This window comes from Acipenser ruthenus, chromosome 13 (genome assembly GCF_902713425.1).
Source record: "Acipenser ruthenus chromosome 13, fAciRut3.2 maternal haplotype, whole genome shotgun sequence".
Lineage (NCBI taxonomy): Eukaryota > Metazoa > Chordata > Actinopteri > Acipenseriformes > Acipenseridae > Acipenser > Acipenser ruthenus.
Genome location: NC_081201.1, coordinates 37,639,210 through 37,656,335, shown reverse-complemented (window position 1 = coordinate 37,656,335; position 17,126 = coordinate 37,639,210). Strand labels below are relative to the sequence as shown.

Here is a 17,126-nt window from a genome sequence, read left to right as displayed (position 1 = left end):
ATCTTTTCAGGTCTATTTGTGTTTCAATGCCTGTCTGTCTGTCTTTATATGTTTGGGGTTGTTTTGCTTTTGCAATACAGTTATTATACACATTTGCCATTGTTTTATTTATTTATTTTTTGCTATTGTTAATAATCACTTATAACAGATACCTAAACTAAAGTGTTTCCTAATATCTTTCTCCAGGCTGTTGAACACCTTCACAAGACCATTATATGTGTCCAGACCCCAGGCAAAGTAAAACCCTGTTACTTTTCTGTTAAGAACACCCAGGACTATAGTACTGAACTTCTTCCTTTAAAAAAAAAAACTCAGCTGTAATTATAGTGTCAAATAAATGTACGATTAAATCTAACCTTTAGTTCTTCTTTCGCAGCTTCAATTGTCTCCTCAATTGAATTGGTTCTGTGCTACTAACCCTTCCAGATGATTTCTCTAATTGTTATCCATTACACACAATATCAATGAAAAGCTTTTAAAAGGGAAAAATGAACAACCGAAAGAAGGGGGTCTAAAGGGAGAAGCCCTCTAAATGGGGTAGCATGAAGGTTAACATGAGAAAGAACTAGACAGACAGTTTCAAATTACAAGTTGCCATGGCTGCCCATTTAAAAACGCTGAGCCACAACCTTTATTTGCTGGAAGATCTCCTCCCTTTAAGTCCTGAATAATTTTTTGTCGAGCTGAAGAATGCAATATTAAGTTATATAATTGAAAAAGGCACTCGTTTATTGAGTATGCATATATATATAGATACGCTATATGTAATTTATTTATTTATTTTACATATATTTTGGTAAATGAAACTTTAATTTCCCGTCAATACTTTAAGAACTCTAAACGGCACTAATATAAGGCTACTTACAAAATCATCCTTTACAGGATTTACTATAAAATCAAACTTAATAAAGAGGGTTTTGAGTAGATGGATATACAGTAAACATGCAACATCATCTCCACAGCCTGGCGTATTAGGAGATGATGTCCCAAGTTGTCTGCTTGAGACAACAGTTCAACAGTACAGCACAGAGTTCTGTTGCCCGAGGCAACACAGACATAGTACTGGGAATCATGGTCAAGCCAAGAGTATTCTGAATGGGTTGTAACAATTAAGATTTGGGAAAAGAAGGTAGGGGACTACAGCTGAAGCTAATATGTACAGTAGCTTATAAAACATTGCTCACCAAAACACAATGGATGGGGTTTCCCCTCAGGTCTGTGACAGGTGCCTTCAGCAGACGCCAGTCCCTCCCTTTATTGTACGTGATGTAGGTCTTCACTTGGCCTTCAAGCTTCTTGTTTGCAAGGAACATTCCTTTTATCCCTGCTACCTAGGAAAATGGATACAGTTAAATATATATATATATATATATATATATATATATATATATATATATATATATATATATATATATACAGTCTGCTAAGAAATAAATAATAATAATAATGATTGACAATGTAATATATAAGAGCTGAAACAGTAAGAAGAAGCAACACAAGCAACTAATCTGTCACTATTTGTTGTTTCAAATAATCTTTTCAATTTGTTTCCTTGGCATTTGGAATGAACATATATCAGAATTGTATATGTATTTATTAATTTTACATTTGAATTGTGGCCATTATTGATTGTGTGTGTGGTTTGCACTTCTAATATTTTTTCAGAGTAGATATAATGAGATAGTATCAGATTGATTTTAGAAAGGTCAAATCAAATTAGCTTCTTTAACAAAGCATTCTAAAAGCCAGATAACTCTACGTAACAAACGTGGCTTTCCATACAAAGAAAAACACAAATTATGTCACAAAATACCACAGTACTGCCACCATTGGAAGTGAACCAATAGCTGTATTATATGATTTACATGATTTGTTTGTGCATTTATCCTGCCACACGCCCCCTGCCGTTCAGCCCTGAGCAGAGACGACTATATGAGCCACTTTTTGTGCAGCACTGTGAGATGGCTGTAAACACATACCTCATAGAGGTCAATCATGATGTTCCCCTCCAGTCCTCTGCTAGTCTTTACATGCTCCAATGCAAGAGTGAAGTAGATCCCTCGGGTCTCTGATATGTACAGGTTATAGGTGTCATTCTGGTACCACTCTTGCACAGCCGCAAATACCTGGTTCTCATCCGTACTGATAATGTGCATGTCCTGTCAAAGGAAGGCATGCGTTATCAATTGAATCAACTTGTTTAAAGTCAAGAGCAGTGTGGGAAAACAGACAAACAAGCAACCACTTAACCAAGGCATTGGAAGTACTTGAGCATCAAAATACTGGGGCAGCACAGAATACAATTCAATGAAATACCAAAGCTAACATTCACCAAATCAAAGCAAATTCTTAACAGAACCAGACCATTGTTGGCTGACAATCTTCTTTTTTAAATTTTTTTTTTAAAATAAATTTTACTAAAAAAGTAAGTTTTTCCATTTACAGAATAATTCATGTTACTGTAGTATTGTTAAAACAGAATAGTTAGAATGAACCAATAAATACAATTTAACATTGTCGTTACCTTAGGCAGTGCATATTTAGGTAATTTGATTTGAATGAAAGGCTCTCTTCGATAGGACACATAGTAAGTGGCCCTCCCACCTGTTGTAACCTAGAAACCAAAAACGTTGGTAAGGTTTGATCATGTAATAAAAAGATCAAGAGGTGCCTGGATGAACCAAATGCTTAGTAATAGCAATTATAATATTGAATGCATGTATCTGACAGTGCAGTTCCATGGTGTTATTCAGTTTATAAAGATGAATCTGGTGAATTCAGTGTACATATTCACCAGCAAGAAGAGGTACTGTAGGACTGAAACAGTTCCAACAATTGAAAACTACGCTTAGCTTTTCTTTCCTTGTCAAATATTAACTAATATGAATTAATTTCCACAAGCGTATTCATTTCTATTGAGTCATACTGAACAGAAATACAGGTTTTCAAGTGGAAGACTTTTGCAGGACACTGGAGTCAACATTCTGCTTCTTTGTCAAACAAACTCTTTAACCTTACAAAGAGAAACTCAAGTTCATTATTGACACAGAACATCTTACGGTGCTGGTGGATGGCGTACACAGGATTGAGGGTTCTCATCTGCCACAATTACTAAAATCATTAGTGCACAACTCTATGTGTTCTTTCTCCACACACAAGGTGTTTTTTTCAGGTCATCAATAGGGACACATTTATTTTCATTTCCTTTATTCTTCCCCTTATTTAAATGCTAAATCCACCTAGTAGAACAATATCAAATCACCGGCTTTGGAACATTCAGATAAAAGAGGTTCATCATGTATTGTCTGATTCAATTAGCTGTTTCTTAATGTGCTATAAATGTATTGCTCAATAATGTGAGAGGAATGTAAGCCTGCTATGTTTAATGTCGGATAGTCTTCCACAATAACCCTGTCTACAATCGAGTACAGAAGATAGAAATCAATGACAACCAGAGGCAGCTGAACTTAAAAATAAATTGTGATAATTGATTTTTCTTACAAGAATCTTTCAGCTGCGAGCCAATGTAATATAACCACATGGTCCAGAGTTTTAGTAATTCTATGTGGAGTTGAGGCCCGTTTAGGAAGGACTGTAGAGCTCCAATAAAATGCACAAGGCCTCAATTCAGTTTGTTATCGGTTTGTCTACAAAAAGCTGACCAAAATACAAGACATGAAGCTGACGGTTATGAATAAACAAGTAAAAAAAAAAAAAAAACAGGTGTGCAGTTGTGTATATAATTACCTACTGTATTTAGCAAGTGCAAAAGATGAATACATGTAGAATGATTGAAGGTGGGTCGTTTAATGACACATTTATTTGCTCTGTAAATATCTTGGTAGTGCCAAATAAAAAAATAAAAACATCTCAAGATTTCAATGAGCAACTAGTCCCCAAGTGCAATTGTACCCAATGCTATAATTCAGAAAGGAGATATCCACCCAAGATTGATTTGACCGATTCTTTATTGGGTTTGACAGAAGGACCAAGAGAAACATTATATATTTTTTGGCCCATGGTCTTGTCCATTGGAGCTGTGAGATAAATAATTATTGCTTGATGACAGCTATTGCCAGTGGGCAGGAAAAGTGGCACTCTGGGATACGTTCCCCCACCCCATGTACTGGCTGACTGTGATCTAATGGTTATTGATTAATGACAGTTAGCCAGCGACAAGATCAGTGGAACTCCTGGTCACCTTTCCACCCCCCCTATGTGGTGGCTGACTGTGATGTAATGAGTATTGACAGTTATTGTCAGCAGCAGGGCAAGTGGCACTCTGGGCTGCGTTAACCCTCCCCCTCCCCCCTTCATGATCTGGCTGAACTGTGATGTGAGTGGCATGGCAAGTGGCACTCTGGGCGATGTCACCATCCCCCCCCCCCCCCCTTCATGAAGTGGCTGAACTGTGATGTAATAATTGTGACAGCTATTGCCAGCGGCAGGGCAAGTGGCAAGAGGCATAGGCAAAGGGCTCTTTATAGGAACATTTTGATGGCGTATGTGATTAGAGGCGGATCCTCCTTTCAGAAACATAACATAGTTTCCATTAATTTACTACCAATGCAGATTGACTGGGTGAGATGTGTTCTTTATTTTACACAACATAAAAGGTTTTAAAATGGTGACCACCAAGGCTAGCACCACATTAAAAATGATTTCTTGAAAAGACTACATCATTTAAGTTACTTTGGCATGCATTGAAGAATGCATAAGAAGAATTGTAAATTGAAGAATAGGCAGATTATTAATTACAGAAATTAGATAAAATAATGAGTAGAGCACTATTGTGTTTTATTCACATTAAAAACTCAATCTCTTAGTTCTCCGAAAAGATGACCTGTCAGCAATCTAGCCTTGCACAATAAGCTAAAAAAGAATACTGAGCAAGCAGAGAATCTGGGGTTTACAATACAACGTTCTTTTGATTGGTCTGCACAGAGTCAGACTGAGATTATTTTGTGTAATTCAATAATAATGGTTCAGTATTTCTGCTAAGGAAGTGTTTAATAATATTGCGCCAGCTGCCTGCTGTGAACTTGTGGGAATAATGTATCTGTTTGGTATATAAGTAAAGACTGCCAGTTAAAATGTGCTTATGATAGACAGCAATGGCATATATCCAGAATGTAATTAATGTAATAGTGTTCTGTGTATATTCACTTACAGTACAGAGATGAGCAGCTATATCTCGTTGAGTCTGCAGTAAACCAGTAAAGCCTGTCTTCCACGACAATATCATTTGTTTATACACATTTTTGTATTATTATGTTTTTTTTTACCTGAACTAGATTCAAGCCCAGCTTTTAGATGTGAAAGTTAGCTCTGCTTCCTCGCCTCTGTTGCTTATATTTGTAACTCTGCTCAAGTGCAATACCTGAATGAACATATAATCATCCTGAACCACGAGGGAACTGGTGTCAATGAATCCAGGGAAAGGGTGGTTTCTGTCCAGCTCAGAACAGGCTTGAATCCTGCAGGAAATGTATCGAGCGTCTGTTTAAAAAAAAAAAAAGAAAAGATTAAAACCACTACAGGCAATTAGAAATGTTCTCCATACAACTGGAATTGATCAAAATAGCAGCCTACTGTTATAAAGATAATTAATATGGGCCCATTGTCTACCAAGGTTTGGGAAATTAAACATCTAACAGATGTGCAATTGTAATCAGTGTCATTCAGTTAAAGATACTGTATCTATTGAACTATTCTTGGATAGCATTATTATTATTATTATTATTATTATTATTATTATTATTATTATTATAAATTACACCACAAATAAATGGGAATCTGAGGACTTGGCTCAAATAGATTGTGTTCCCTTAGCTTTATTGCTTTGGTTTCTTCATAAGTGCAGATGGCAATCCCCAAAATGTAACCGTATGGAATAGATGAGAAAAAAGAGGTTGTTCATGGATCAATCCCTATATCTTTATTTAAAGACAAAGGTTGAGAACCCTGGAAAGCTCCCAGATGAAGTCAAGGCCTGCAACCGTACCGTACCTCAAGAGACAACTGACGATCCCTCAGCTCATGGGATAAAGTTATGGGATGGAGTTCTTCTCTAATTACAGCTGTTCACAATGTCTTAAATTCAATCTGAACATTGCTAAATTTGGTAGATTCATTATAATCCAATAAAATGAGAACCTTTCAAAAAATAAATACAAAGGAAAGCACATCAATCAGAATAAAATGTGCACTTTTGAAGTGTTTTTCTTTATAAAATGTGCACTTTCGAAGTGTTTTTCTTTATAAAATGTGCACTTTCGAAGTGTTTTTCTTCAGAATGACCATACTGTTCCTTTGTTCTAAAGGGGGTCTGTGTCTGTTAACATTCTTGTGTCACTGTTTTGTTTTCAGCAGCTTTTAAGTTACAAACATCAAAAATGCTAATTAAATCTGCTATAATGAGAAAAAAAAGTATTTGAAAAAGCTAATGAATATGCATTTTCAACTACTAACATCACAAAGCATTTTTAACATTTGCGATTTTGTCTGCAGATCAAATGGAAATTAAACATACAGAATCAAACTTTGTTTCCTTTTTCTAGACCAGCTGTAGTTTTGTAACTAGAGTAACAAGATGTTGTATCTTTAAGACCTCTCCTTAAATTGCAGAGGATTTTTTATCTAATGAGATAACATCACAAGGAGGACAAAAAAAATATTCAGTGCTCTGCTCATCCTTTTCTTTTTGGGCAGAGAACAAAATAAGTCAACTAACAACCTCTATTAATAATTTATTACCAGTGTTGTTTTATAAAGATTGTTTTTTGAATCAATGGTTGGACAAAAAAGTACGCTCTTCAGATTTAACAAGCTCTTCAAGCGTGGAGGTTCAAGGGCTGGTATTTCACTGCTTAGATATTATAGGGGTAGCCAAATCCCTTAAAAAATCTTGTCAGCTAGAATCAACATTTTATCTTGTTTTATGTTGTGCTGGTCTTTTGGCTAAAAAGGGTTTATATCCTGCTTCGATCTTTCTGAGCAAAGTCTCCCAATCAGAGACATTAAAACTTTGGAAGATGCTTATTCTCTAAAGGGAACAAGTGGGAGAAACACATACAAAAAATGGAGAAAAACCCAGCTGCCTAACTATAACAGTGCCTAATCACATTTTAGTGATCCACATTGCTCAACAGTTGTTTCATAATTATTATTTTATAAAGGATCTCTAACCTACAGTTAAATAATGCTGTTCTGCATATTCATTGTATTATTTTCTTATTTTAATACTAACATAGTGAGTTACAGGGTGCACTGTCTTGGGTGGTATAGTTGCATCCAGAGGGGAACTAGCTCTAACAACATTGATTTTTTATCCCTTAAGTTTGCATCTCATTAATTTGCCCAAAGACATTATGCCTCTAGACTTGAAGGACAGGGATCCAGAGGCACTGAGCTACTTTGTGGGCAACATCTGCCAGAAAAACACAGGTCCAAAGGTACAATGCATTCTAATAGATATTAGCACCATCACTCTCCTAGGGGTAAGGGGGTCTAACCCTCCCGCTCCTCTCTGAATTATGTTAAGCACCCTGACTTAAAAGCATTGCATGCAGAAAGTGGGAAATTATGACAAATGTTGTTGCCGGCCCCTCTGGTGTGACTGAATAACACTAAGCTGTTTTGACAGCTCTACTTTCTCAACTGCAGCCAGTATTTACTGGACTTTTGATCTTGTTTGAAAAAGGGCACGCCATAAGGAATGAAACCATTTCCCCCTGGATTTATAATTTGCATGGATGGTGCATTACAGGGTTAGTATTACGTTTCTTCAAAGCAATTTTAAAACGTTATTTTTTTCTTTAAGCTGTAACAAGGGAGATCTGTGCTGACTGTCTGGCGCATGCATGGTTCTGCAGGAAGAGGGCAGCAACCCGTAAGATCTGCCTGTCAGTCATGGCAATGACTCGGAGAGGTGGAACGAGGCTGTGTGGTCTCTCCCTCTCTCTGAATGGTTGGGAGGCGGGCCTTGGGCGATTGCTAGATTGTTGTTCCTTCAGATCTGCCCCTATAGGACGACAAACAAGCGTATATTGCCAGACCGAGACCAGCCGGAGAACGAAAACAAAAAGAAAGGAAAAAACAAGAGAAGAAAATAAATATAGGGGTAGCGGAGAAACCGTGGGCAGACCCCAAACGGTGGAGTGTAGGACGGAGACCCGGACCGTGCGTATAGTGACAGTCGGGGAAACGCTGCAGAGTGCAGCACCTTTATTTTGTAGTTTTGTTAGTAATGTTTTGTTTTCCCTTTTTCTTTGTGCCTTTTGTTTTCACTATTTTTAGCACTTCTATGTGCACTGGACTGTCTACCTGTATTGATAACCCTGTGGACAACAGCGCCCTCTCCGGGTAAAAATAAATCAGTGCACCTGAGCGGCATTACAAATAAAGTTCTGTCTCCTGTGTGTCAGTGAATTGCCCACCACCCTTCCACATAAGCGTTCTGTTGTCTTTAGCATCTTTTTAATTTTACAAAATTCCAATACCATACATATGTAGCTTGTGGCTAACACTACTTACCCATTAGGGTCATTGTTTCCCTAATGAGATTTGTATTAAGTACATTACACCATCTGCTAGTCAAATATTGAAATTGTAATGCTAAAGCTATAGAAATTCTTTCTGAATAATCAATTGACGTACATGAACCTAGTCGTAGTTGGGTATAATCAGACTGAACAGAAGCTTATAGTATGGACAATGTTAATATATAGCCAATTATTTCTGACTTGGATAACCTTGCATATGACATACTGTACAGACCTTGATGGTACTGACATATCCCTTAGTCATACTGACACTTCAATATACAGCACAAGGGAGAATATATTAAGAGACCATATTAATCAACAATCAAGCAGTACATTTATCAGATGTCTTATCCAGTGCCATACCCTTGGGACACAGTTCAAGCAGAATGGATTCTTAGTTTCCCTCTTTGACCTCTCATGCATTATGATGTGAGAAGGAAGTACTTTTTCATTGTCCCCGAATTAGAATTACTCACGCCCATCCGCAGTCCGTGCCTCCATGTGTATGAGATCTGACTCCTTGTCTAAGCCGATTACTGACCTGGGATGGAAGATAAGGAGAGCAAACAATGAGGCAAATAGCCTTTGGGGAATTCAGCCCCGGTAATTGACAACTTTATTTGTGTCCACTTGAACATATCTGCAAACACTTGACTTTCTAGCTGCTCTTGGTTAAATATAATCTATACCTCCTGTCTGGCAGCAATGTATCATAGATTCTCATTACAGAGACACTCAATGTGTGTGGGGGACAGGGTTTGGACTGTAATTCTGTTGAAGCATTTATTTTTTAATAAATTGTGGCAAACAAAGCAACCCTAAATTTGCTGTTTTTCTTTTTTATTCGTGGTGTTTCGTGCACCCAATAGGGCGTTGTTCCATCAAGTACTCATTCACCAGATTGTTTCAATTGTATTTTCATGAGTGTGTCAATTTATAAGACGCTCGATTTGTATTTGATCAGTCTCAATTCGTTACATATCCTGGAAACGGTTGCTGGGATCATTATTTATAGAAGTATAAAAAACCAGCTGAAGATTAAACAAATAAATATACAGTAATCTTCTAATCCGTGTGATCTTTAGGAGTTTTCTAATAAATAGTAAGCAATAAGCAATATCTGTCTTATATAGCTTGACATGTTGTGGCTGGTTGGTTCATATTAAACCTACAACATATGTATGTATGCATGTATGTATGTATGTATGTATGTATGTATGTATGTATCAGCAATGGCAATACAATAGATTTGGGACACAAATTGCACAATGGTCCCAAAGCAGTTGTACTGATATGCTATCATGGTACTTCAATAAATTACTAGTGTAGTAGAGAAAAGCCTCAGTCAGAACAAAGCCTCTTAGAGTATCTGCTCTTTACAAGAAAGAACTTGCACTGTTGCACAATGCTGAAACAATCCTGGAAAAATCCTGGAAAATATCTAAAACAATGAAATGATATAATCTGACATCAATGGAACAAGCAAAATAGGAAAAGTGAAGCCTTAGCTAAATGTACAATATTTTAGTCCATAGGGCAGTTACATATTTATTTTAAGATTTGTTTAAGCTGTGAGCAATTTACATGCAGGTAACAGTCTGTCTCGAAGTGCAGCTATTGTTGGTATCCGTGGGAATGTATTTATTTGTTGAGGTCTGTAGGTATTTTGCTTGCATATAGCTCAAGATGTACCTTCACTTGAGAAACATAGCTATCACCTACAGCTGTGTGTATCTGCTCCTACTTTATGAGCAATAATGGGTTAGTAGAAAGTAGCAGGTACATAACTCTATATAACACACTGATGGGCTTTTCAATGTCCCTTATTCATTATTTATTATTTTTATTTTTTCCCTTGAAGAGAAATATAATAACTGAACTCCAGCCACTGGAATAATGAAGGATTGACGCACTTAGGCACAATGCATAGAGCCACTTCTGTAAAGTCTGATAAAGACTTAACCTGTCACCAGGGATGATGTCATAATCTGTAATAGAAGCCTGAGGGTCCATGGCCCAGGAGACCTTGGTAAAAACATTACAAGTGCATTTAACATATCAAAAGCCTAGAGCAAAAAGAAGATGGTAGCATACTGGAAAGTACATTTATTATTGTGCCAACATAAAGACCATTCACAAGTATATAGTGCTGTAGTGTTCCACTTACTCATACTGGGATCTAGAGTAACCTAATTCTGTGCCATCTAGATCATTTTCAGTACCTTACACACTTTGAAAAACCTCCCTTTGTGGGGAAAATTACAGCAATTTTATTCCTAAAAGACTAAATCAGTTCCATGGGCGCTCAGTTAAGGGTTTTCCACTGTCGCTTGATGATCTACACCATGGGGTGCCATCAGTATGCAGTTTTTAACAATACAGAATATGTATATGGTGGGCACTGGACCATATCAGCACCATACATCATGCATATTACCTTTAAAAACTTTGTAGATTATCTCTTCTGTCTACAAAATGACTTAACTCTTCCTCTGGCAAGTTTCCCCCCCTTGCTGGTTTTTGAACACAGGAAGCTAGTATTCAATCCTTGTCAGTGATTGGCTGTCCTAAATTTGAAGCATTCGTGATTACACACTACAGGATTTGCCGGTAACAGTTCCCGTCTAAGCAAAGGGAGCATAACACATGGAATTCCCATTGGAGAAATCCAGTTTTTATTCCATAAATGGCTTCAAATAACACATATCAGTGAATTAGTCATCTTCCTTAATGCACAGCCTTCCGTATATTAAACTACAGGAGGTGGTCAATGAATCCAATCAGAAACACACATTAAATAGCTTCTACTTTATAAATGCTTCTTCTGCTACTAACATTAATTGGTAAGGAGCAAAGCCACAGGGCCCCTCCAAGAGCTGCCAGGATTTTGAGCACTGTTATTTTTTAAATGCCATTTCTCTGTGATGCTAATGCCTTTTGCTGTCAAAATTCACACACACAGTTGAGTGGTTTTTAACCCATCAGCATCCTCCCATCAGATGAACAGCTCTTTTGTGCAAAGTACTGCAGGACTGCACCCTGTAAATCCTGTCAACAAATATTTGCTTTTTGATTTAAAAAAATGAAAACCTTAAAAATGCACAAAAAAAAAATGTAATGCAAGACTTACCAATAGAATCTGTTGGGGTTGACATTCTCATGTACCAGATGCCATTTCCTTCCAAAATCTATAGAACTGTATAACTGAAACAGGAGAAAAAAAATATAAGCATTTTAGGCACGTGAAACATTTGTAGGCAACCCAGTTGCCAACTGGAGCTATTAAACTGATTTGTGAATTTTGGTTACTTAAGTCATTTTGTTTCTCTCCAAATTAAAATTCCATATGTTTTGCTTTGGAACAAAATAATGAATTATTACTAGGCTTAGCTTAGTAGTGTTGATTTCTTATTATTTTAAGTAGCAGGTTGATACAAAAGGTTACAAATATTTGAAATGATTGAAACATCTTAAAGTAAATTAATAAAACTGTATTCACATTAATTAAAAATCTGATTATTTTAAATGTGTGCTCTTTATCAGTGTTCGAACTCAAGATACTGATTACTGACCACAAGTTACTTATCCTGTGCCATGCATTGTCATAGGTGATATTGTTATTCATTGAAAGAGTGATTACACCAACTTTGAATAAACCTCCAGACAGAAGCAATCAGACACTGTCAATTTAGTTTCTACACAGCAATTTGCATGTGTGACTCACAGAATGTATACAGAACTGTCTTCAATTAAATTACTTTTGCTTGTACCTCACAGGCAAACTTATTTCAATAACCTTTTGATGGCAACAATGACCATCTTGATGCCTTTTAGTGGGATTTCAAGGATGCAAATTGAAAATCCAGACACAAGAGTTTAATGACCTGAGTCCATGATATGTGAAGCCTTATTGAAAAAGCAAAAGCAGGTTTTTAAATATGCTTTCCTGCTAACCATGCCTGCTAGACAGCACCTCCTATAGACGTTCAACTCTAGCAAGGTCTGGATTTAGCAAGGGTAATGGCAAATGATCGATTATGGATAAACCTTTGTGCAGTTGCTGAGTTAGGTACACCATTGTTTACTATTGTTTTTGAAGTAAACCTGTCAAAATGAAGATTGTCATGATAACCATCAAAAATAGGAGCCTTCTCAAAGTAAGTCTAGATTATCTAATTTTGATACAATTTTGTACAAATACGAAGCCCAAACATGGTTAATATTTGTTTTTACAGTCGTGGAGGGCCTTTAGGATGGTTGAAGGTTTTGTTTGTGTTTTAAAAATAATATATCTTGCTTTGCCCCCTATACAATTTTTATGTAAAAATAATTTATCACAACAGCGTCCTACTTCTTCTCAGATTGTACCATGTTGCTCATCACACTCAACAATGACAGATTGTGTTACTGAGTTACCTTACAACCTGATACTATTTGGCACAATTGTGACATCCTAAATTCCAAACTTCTTTGCTGTCATGAAGAAAGTTATCTAGTTTCCTACTGTCTGTCACTCTCAGTGAGAGAAACCCAAAAAACAGGACAATAACAGATTATTAATTTTGGTTTAGAAAGGCATTATGCAGTGTAGACACAACACATATTTACACCTAACCCCCCCCCCCCCCCCCCAAACACACACACACACACACACAATGCTATCCACTGAGAACTACAGACAAGGTTATACTGCATTGATAAGTCATTTTGTAGATCACGTTATAATTGGCATGACTCTCAAGACACATCTTGTTAAACATATTCATAATGTGGGTTTACGCTCTGGGTATGTATTCTTCTATATACACAAAATACTAAAGCTTACTGAAGATATAAAAACTACTGTTTAGAAAGGTAAGTGTTTCTCAGCCCCACCGATGGTCTGTAATACACAGAGGTTATACAACAGTCCCATTCATGCTCTGTGTTATATTGTACCTTACGCATCACCCTGCGTGGTGCTTGTGATTGTATGCAGGTGCTACAGCTAACAAGGTCTCTCATGCTAAATAAGGCTGGTTATGTACACATGAGTCCATGCTGGGCAGTAACCTAGCAAAGTCCTACCCCAACACTTTGACTGATATGCAATTTCAAGTATGCATAACTGACTTCATGTCACCTTAATTATCTGTCACTAACAGCCAGGCTCATAATCGTATGCCTTTCAATCTCTTAGCCATAAAGCTTTTTATAAAATCAATAGGTGCATTATGAAAATTGCATTCATTTTGAAAAAAAAAGCTGATCTGACAAAATAATATGTATATATTTAAACATTTGCCACAAAAAAGTTTAATATAGCAATATTTGTAATAAATGCAATAACTATCTTTTTGAAGCAAGTGATTGTGTTCTGTTGTAATTTTCTGAGAATCCTTGGTAGATAATGAGATACAAAAAAATTATATCTTTAAAAAAAATAAAATAATCTCAAGCTTAAAAGGTTATTTTCTAGGTATTACAAACAGTTCTTATCATTCCAAACAGGCCTGCAAGTACCATATCTCTGGGAAGTGGATTCTAAATTAGATTATTGTATTATACAATTAGCACAACACTCTTATCACTGGGCAAATAATTTATACTGTACACAGTGATAAGATGCATTAAGGCCCCCAAGACTAGAAATCAAATATTAAAAATGATTTTACCAAAATATATTACAAGTGACATTATCATTCAGACCCCAGCTCCCAGCTTCCTCCAGTATGGTCCTTTTAGTCTGTATTTTTAGACCCCCCCCCCCCCAAGCTGGCCGGGAGGTGGTTGTCACCTACTGAGGGGGGACAAGTTCACACAGAAGGAGAATGAGGTCAGATGTTTCTAGGGGTGGTAACCAGAGAAGACTGGGGCAGAATAATCCCAGTCATTGCATTATTGTAACTGTTATTCATCTACCTCTTGAAATGTGTTCACAGTCTTTATTGAGGTTCAAGGTTTCACAAGTTCAATTACATTTCAAACATATTGCTCTTTTATGGTACAAAATTGACAGTAGTTGACAATGATGTTTCGCAATTTTAACCATAACAAACATCCCCGCTTTCCCACATGCTGTCCTAAGGGGACAACCTTTTAACAGAATAAGAGGGTCTTTCTGTCTCCATACCTATTACGCCCTTGGATGTGAGCAATTTCTAGCAAATTAACTGTCAAACAGTATTCCAATGACCTGTTTTAAAAAAGAAAACAATTTTATTTTTAACTTTCTAATATCAGTTTCAGTTGTGGCATTTAGATTGCTGGAAGGCTCCATACAACCTTTTGAAAAGTTCCTTTTGCTAAGTCACTTTCAGTGGTACAGCATATTTCTCTCCCACTCAATGTGACTAATTAAGGCGAAACCTCTTTTCATATAGTCGACTACACAAGAGCTCTGCATTGCATCTACTTGTACCCTTTTTTTAACTGAAAATGCTATGAAGGCTCCTTGCTACTCAAGTCGTCAATTAAGATTTCAAATGAGCTGGATTGCGTGAAATTTCTGGGCTAAAGGATCATTGATATTTACTATTCGAATGTTCATCACGTCTTGAAATTAAAGCTGTATCTCATTTGCCTAATTTAAATATATTGTTTAAGAAATATGCACTTGACAAATTAAAGCTTTTTTTTTTTAATGTAGATGGTATACAAAACACACTATGTGTTTTAATTTTTTAACTGACAATGAAAATGTCTGCTCTTTGGGGAAAACAAGCAATGTTCAAGACTCCTGGTTTACATATGAAAGGAACTAATAAAGCTGCCGCATGTTCCTGAAATAATCAAATTTCCCATTGCAAGCATTTGGAGCCTCTAAATCTGCAGAAACAAGGTCTGACAAAAGCAGCGTGTAATCTGAATTCTGAAATACCACATCAGGTGTTTAACTGTCATTATTCAGTGGCAGCTGTAGCACATTAGGGTTGATTGAAATTCTTATTTTAAAACTCATTCATTAACTGTTCAAACATCAATACTCTGTGTTTACCCATTCCATTCCTATTATTTGTTTAACAAAATGTACACTGGGATTTACTGTGTTGTGAAAAAAAAAAGGACTTTGGCAGTTGTATTCTTGCAGGGAAACACATGTATTACAGTGCATACAAATCCACCATCTGGAGAAGTTGCTCGGTATATTAAAGCACCTGAAATGTCCACACTGCACACGAAGAGCCGGTCTATTGATAAAGCAGCTCATCTCAAGAGTCTACAGACTAAAATCAGAGTCGGCCAGTACACAGGCAAAATCATCCCAAACAAAGTACAGTACAGCAAGTTAAAAATCCTCTCTTCTGCGGTCAGCGTTTGGTCTCAACAATTTCCTTTCCTGCACAAGAATGGAACAACCTCCTTTACTATAACTCAATAATAGCAAAGAAAAAAAAATAGCAAAATGCTGTTTGTATGGTCAGTATTCCGTCTATGATAATTCAATATGGGGAGCCCCATTAGCTACACAGGATAGATGAGTCCAAGCGTTTAGGTACAATGTATCTAAAAATAATAAGTGACATCAGCGCGAATACCCTACACGAAAGTGAAGCACAGAGGAGGGGTATGTCAGCAGTGATGGAACACATTTATATAGACTGTATATACTTTTGTAGAAAGATGTTACGATTAACTGTAACCTACTCCAGGAACCTCTAAGGGTAAAACTTAATGGGAAAAAAACTAATGGTGAGCTAGTCAGTGCTGTATGACATGTTTTTCATTCTCTATTATTAGATATGATTTCTATCTTATAGGTTATCAAGCAATGAGAGTGGCATACATATTATTTCATACTTTAAAATTTCATTAACTCACTACCAGAACTAGAAATTATTATATGAGCAATAGAAGAAGACATTCAAATGTACTATATGCCAAGGCTTGTTGAAGTACTTTACATTACACATACTTATAAACTGTTATAGTGCTGTATTTAACTTCAAACAAATAGGGACAAAATCTTACAGCATACATAAAATACAATACACATGGTTTTTATAATGACAACAATCTGAAAGATGAAGACAAAGGATAATTTAACTCCTGAATGTTTTGTTTTTGCTTTGTTTCATTTGTAGATTTATTTGTTTATTTATTTTAATGAAGGGTTGTTATCCTGTGTCTTTAGAAATGTTATTTTAAAAATGAACTGGCACCACAAGAGTCCATCAGGCCATTACAATCTTTGATATGGTTTTAATCAACTATTGATGACGAGGATATTGTGATTGAAAGCAAGAATTACCTGACCCTCACCCTAACCTTTAACATAACCCTAACCTGCACCAATTGTAATAGCGCAGTAAGAAGTGGGAAATGCATTGAGTTGCATTGGCCGTTTTGTGTTCAGTATTATTATTATTGTTGTTGTTGTTGTTGTTGTTGTTGTTGTTGTTGTTGTTGTTATTTATCAGTTTCAATTGAGATGTAATCCAAACATGGGTGTGGTTAAAAAAAAAAAAAAAAAAAAAACACTGTACAAAAAACAACTGAACAATCCAGCACCAGGACCTAGTGGACTCTATGCCACATTGTGTCAAGGTTGTGGTTAGGACAAACAGTGGTCTGACCCAGTATTAGGTACAGTTCTTAAAA

The 17,126-nt window shown here is 36.4% G+C and overlaps 1 protein-coding gene across 2 annotated transcripts in view; it reads right to left on the bottom strand.

The window, feature by feature from the left end:
- Nucleotides 1–17,126, bottom strand: part of LOC117417947 (VPS10 domain-containing receptor SorCS3-like) — a 112,798-nt gene that overhangs the window by 28,900 nt on the left and 66,772 nt on the right. For both annotated transcript variants that reach the window (XM_034030375.3, XM_034030376.3), the window contains exons 5-10: nucleotides 11,677–11,750; nucleotides 9,023–9,087; nucleotides 5,381–5,499; nucleotides 2,525–2,614; nucleotides 1,980–2,159; nucleotides 1,185–1,331 (exon numbers count right to left, since the gene is read on the bottom strand). In XM_034030375.3, coding sequence (XP_033886266.3) covers nucleotides 1,185–1,331; nucleotides 1,980–2,159; nucleotides 2,525–2,614; nucleotides 5,381–5,499; nucleotides 9,023–9,087; nucleotides 11,677–11,750 — 675 coding nt within the window. The remainder of the gene's footprint in view (nucleotides 1–1,184; nucleotides 1,332–1,979; nucleotides 2,160–2,524; nucleotides 2,615–5,380; nucleotides 5,500–9,022; nucleotides 9,088–11,676; nucleotides 11,751–17,126) is intronic.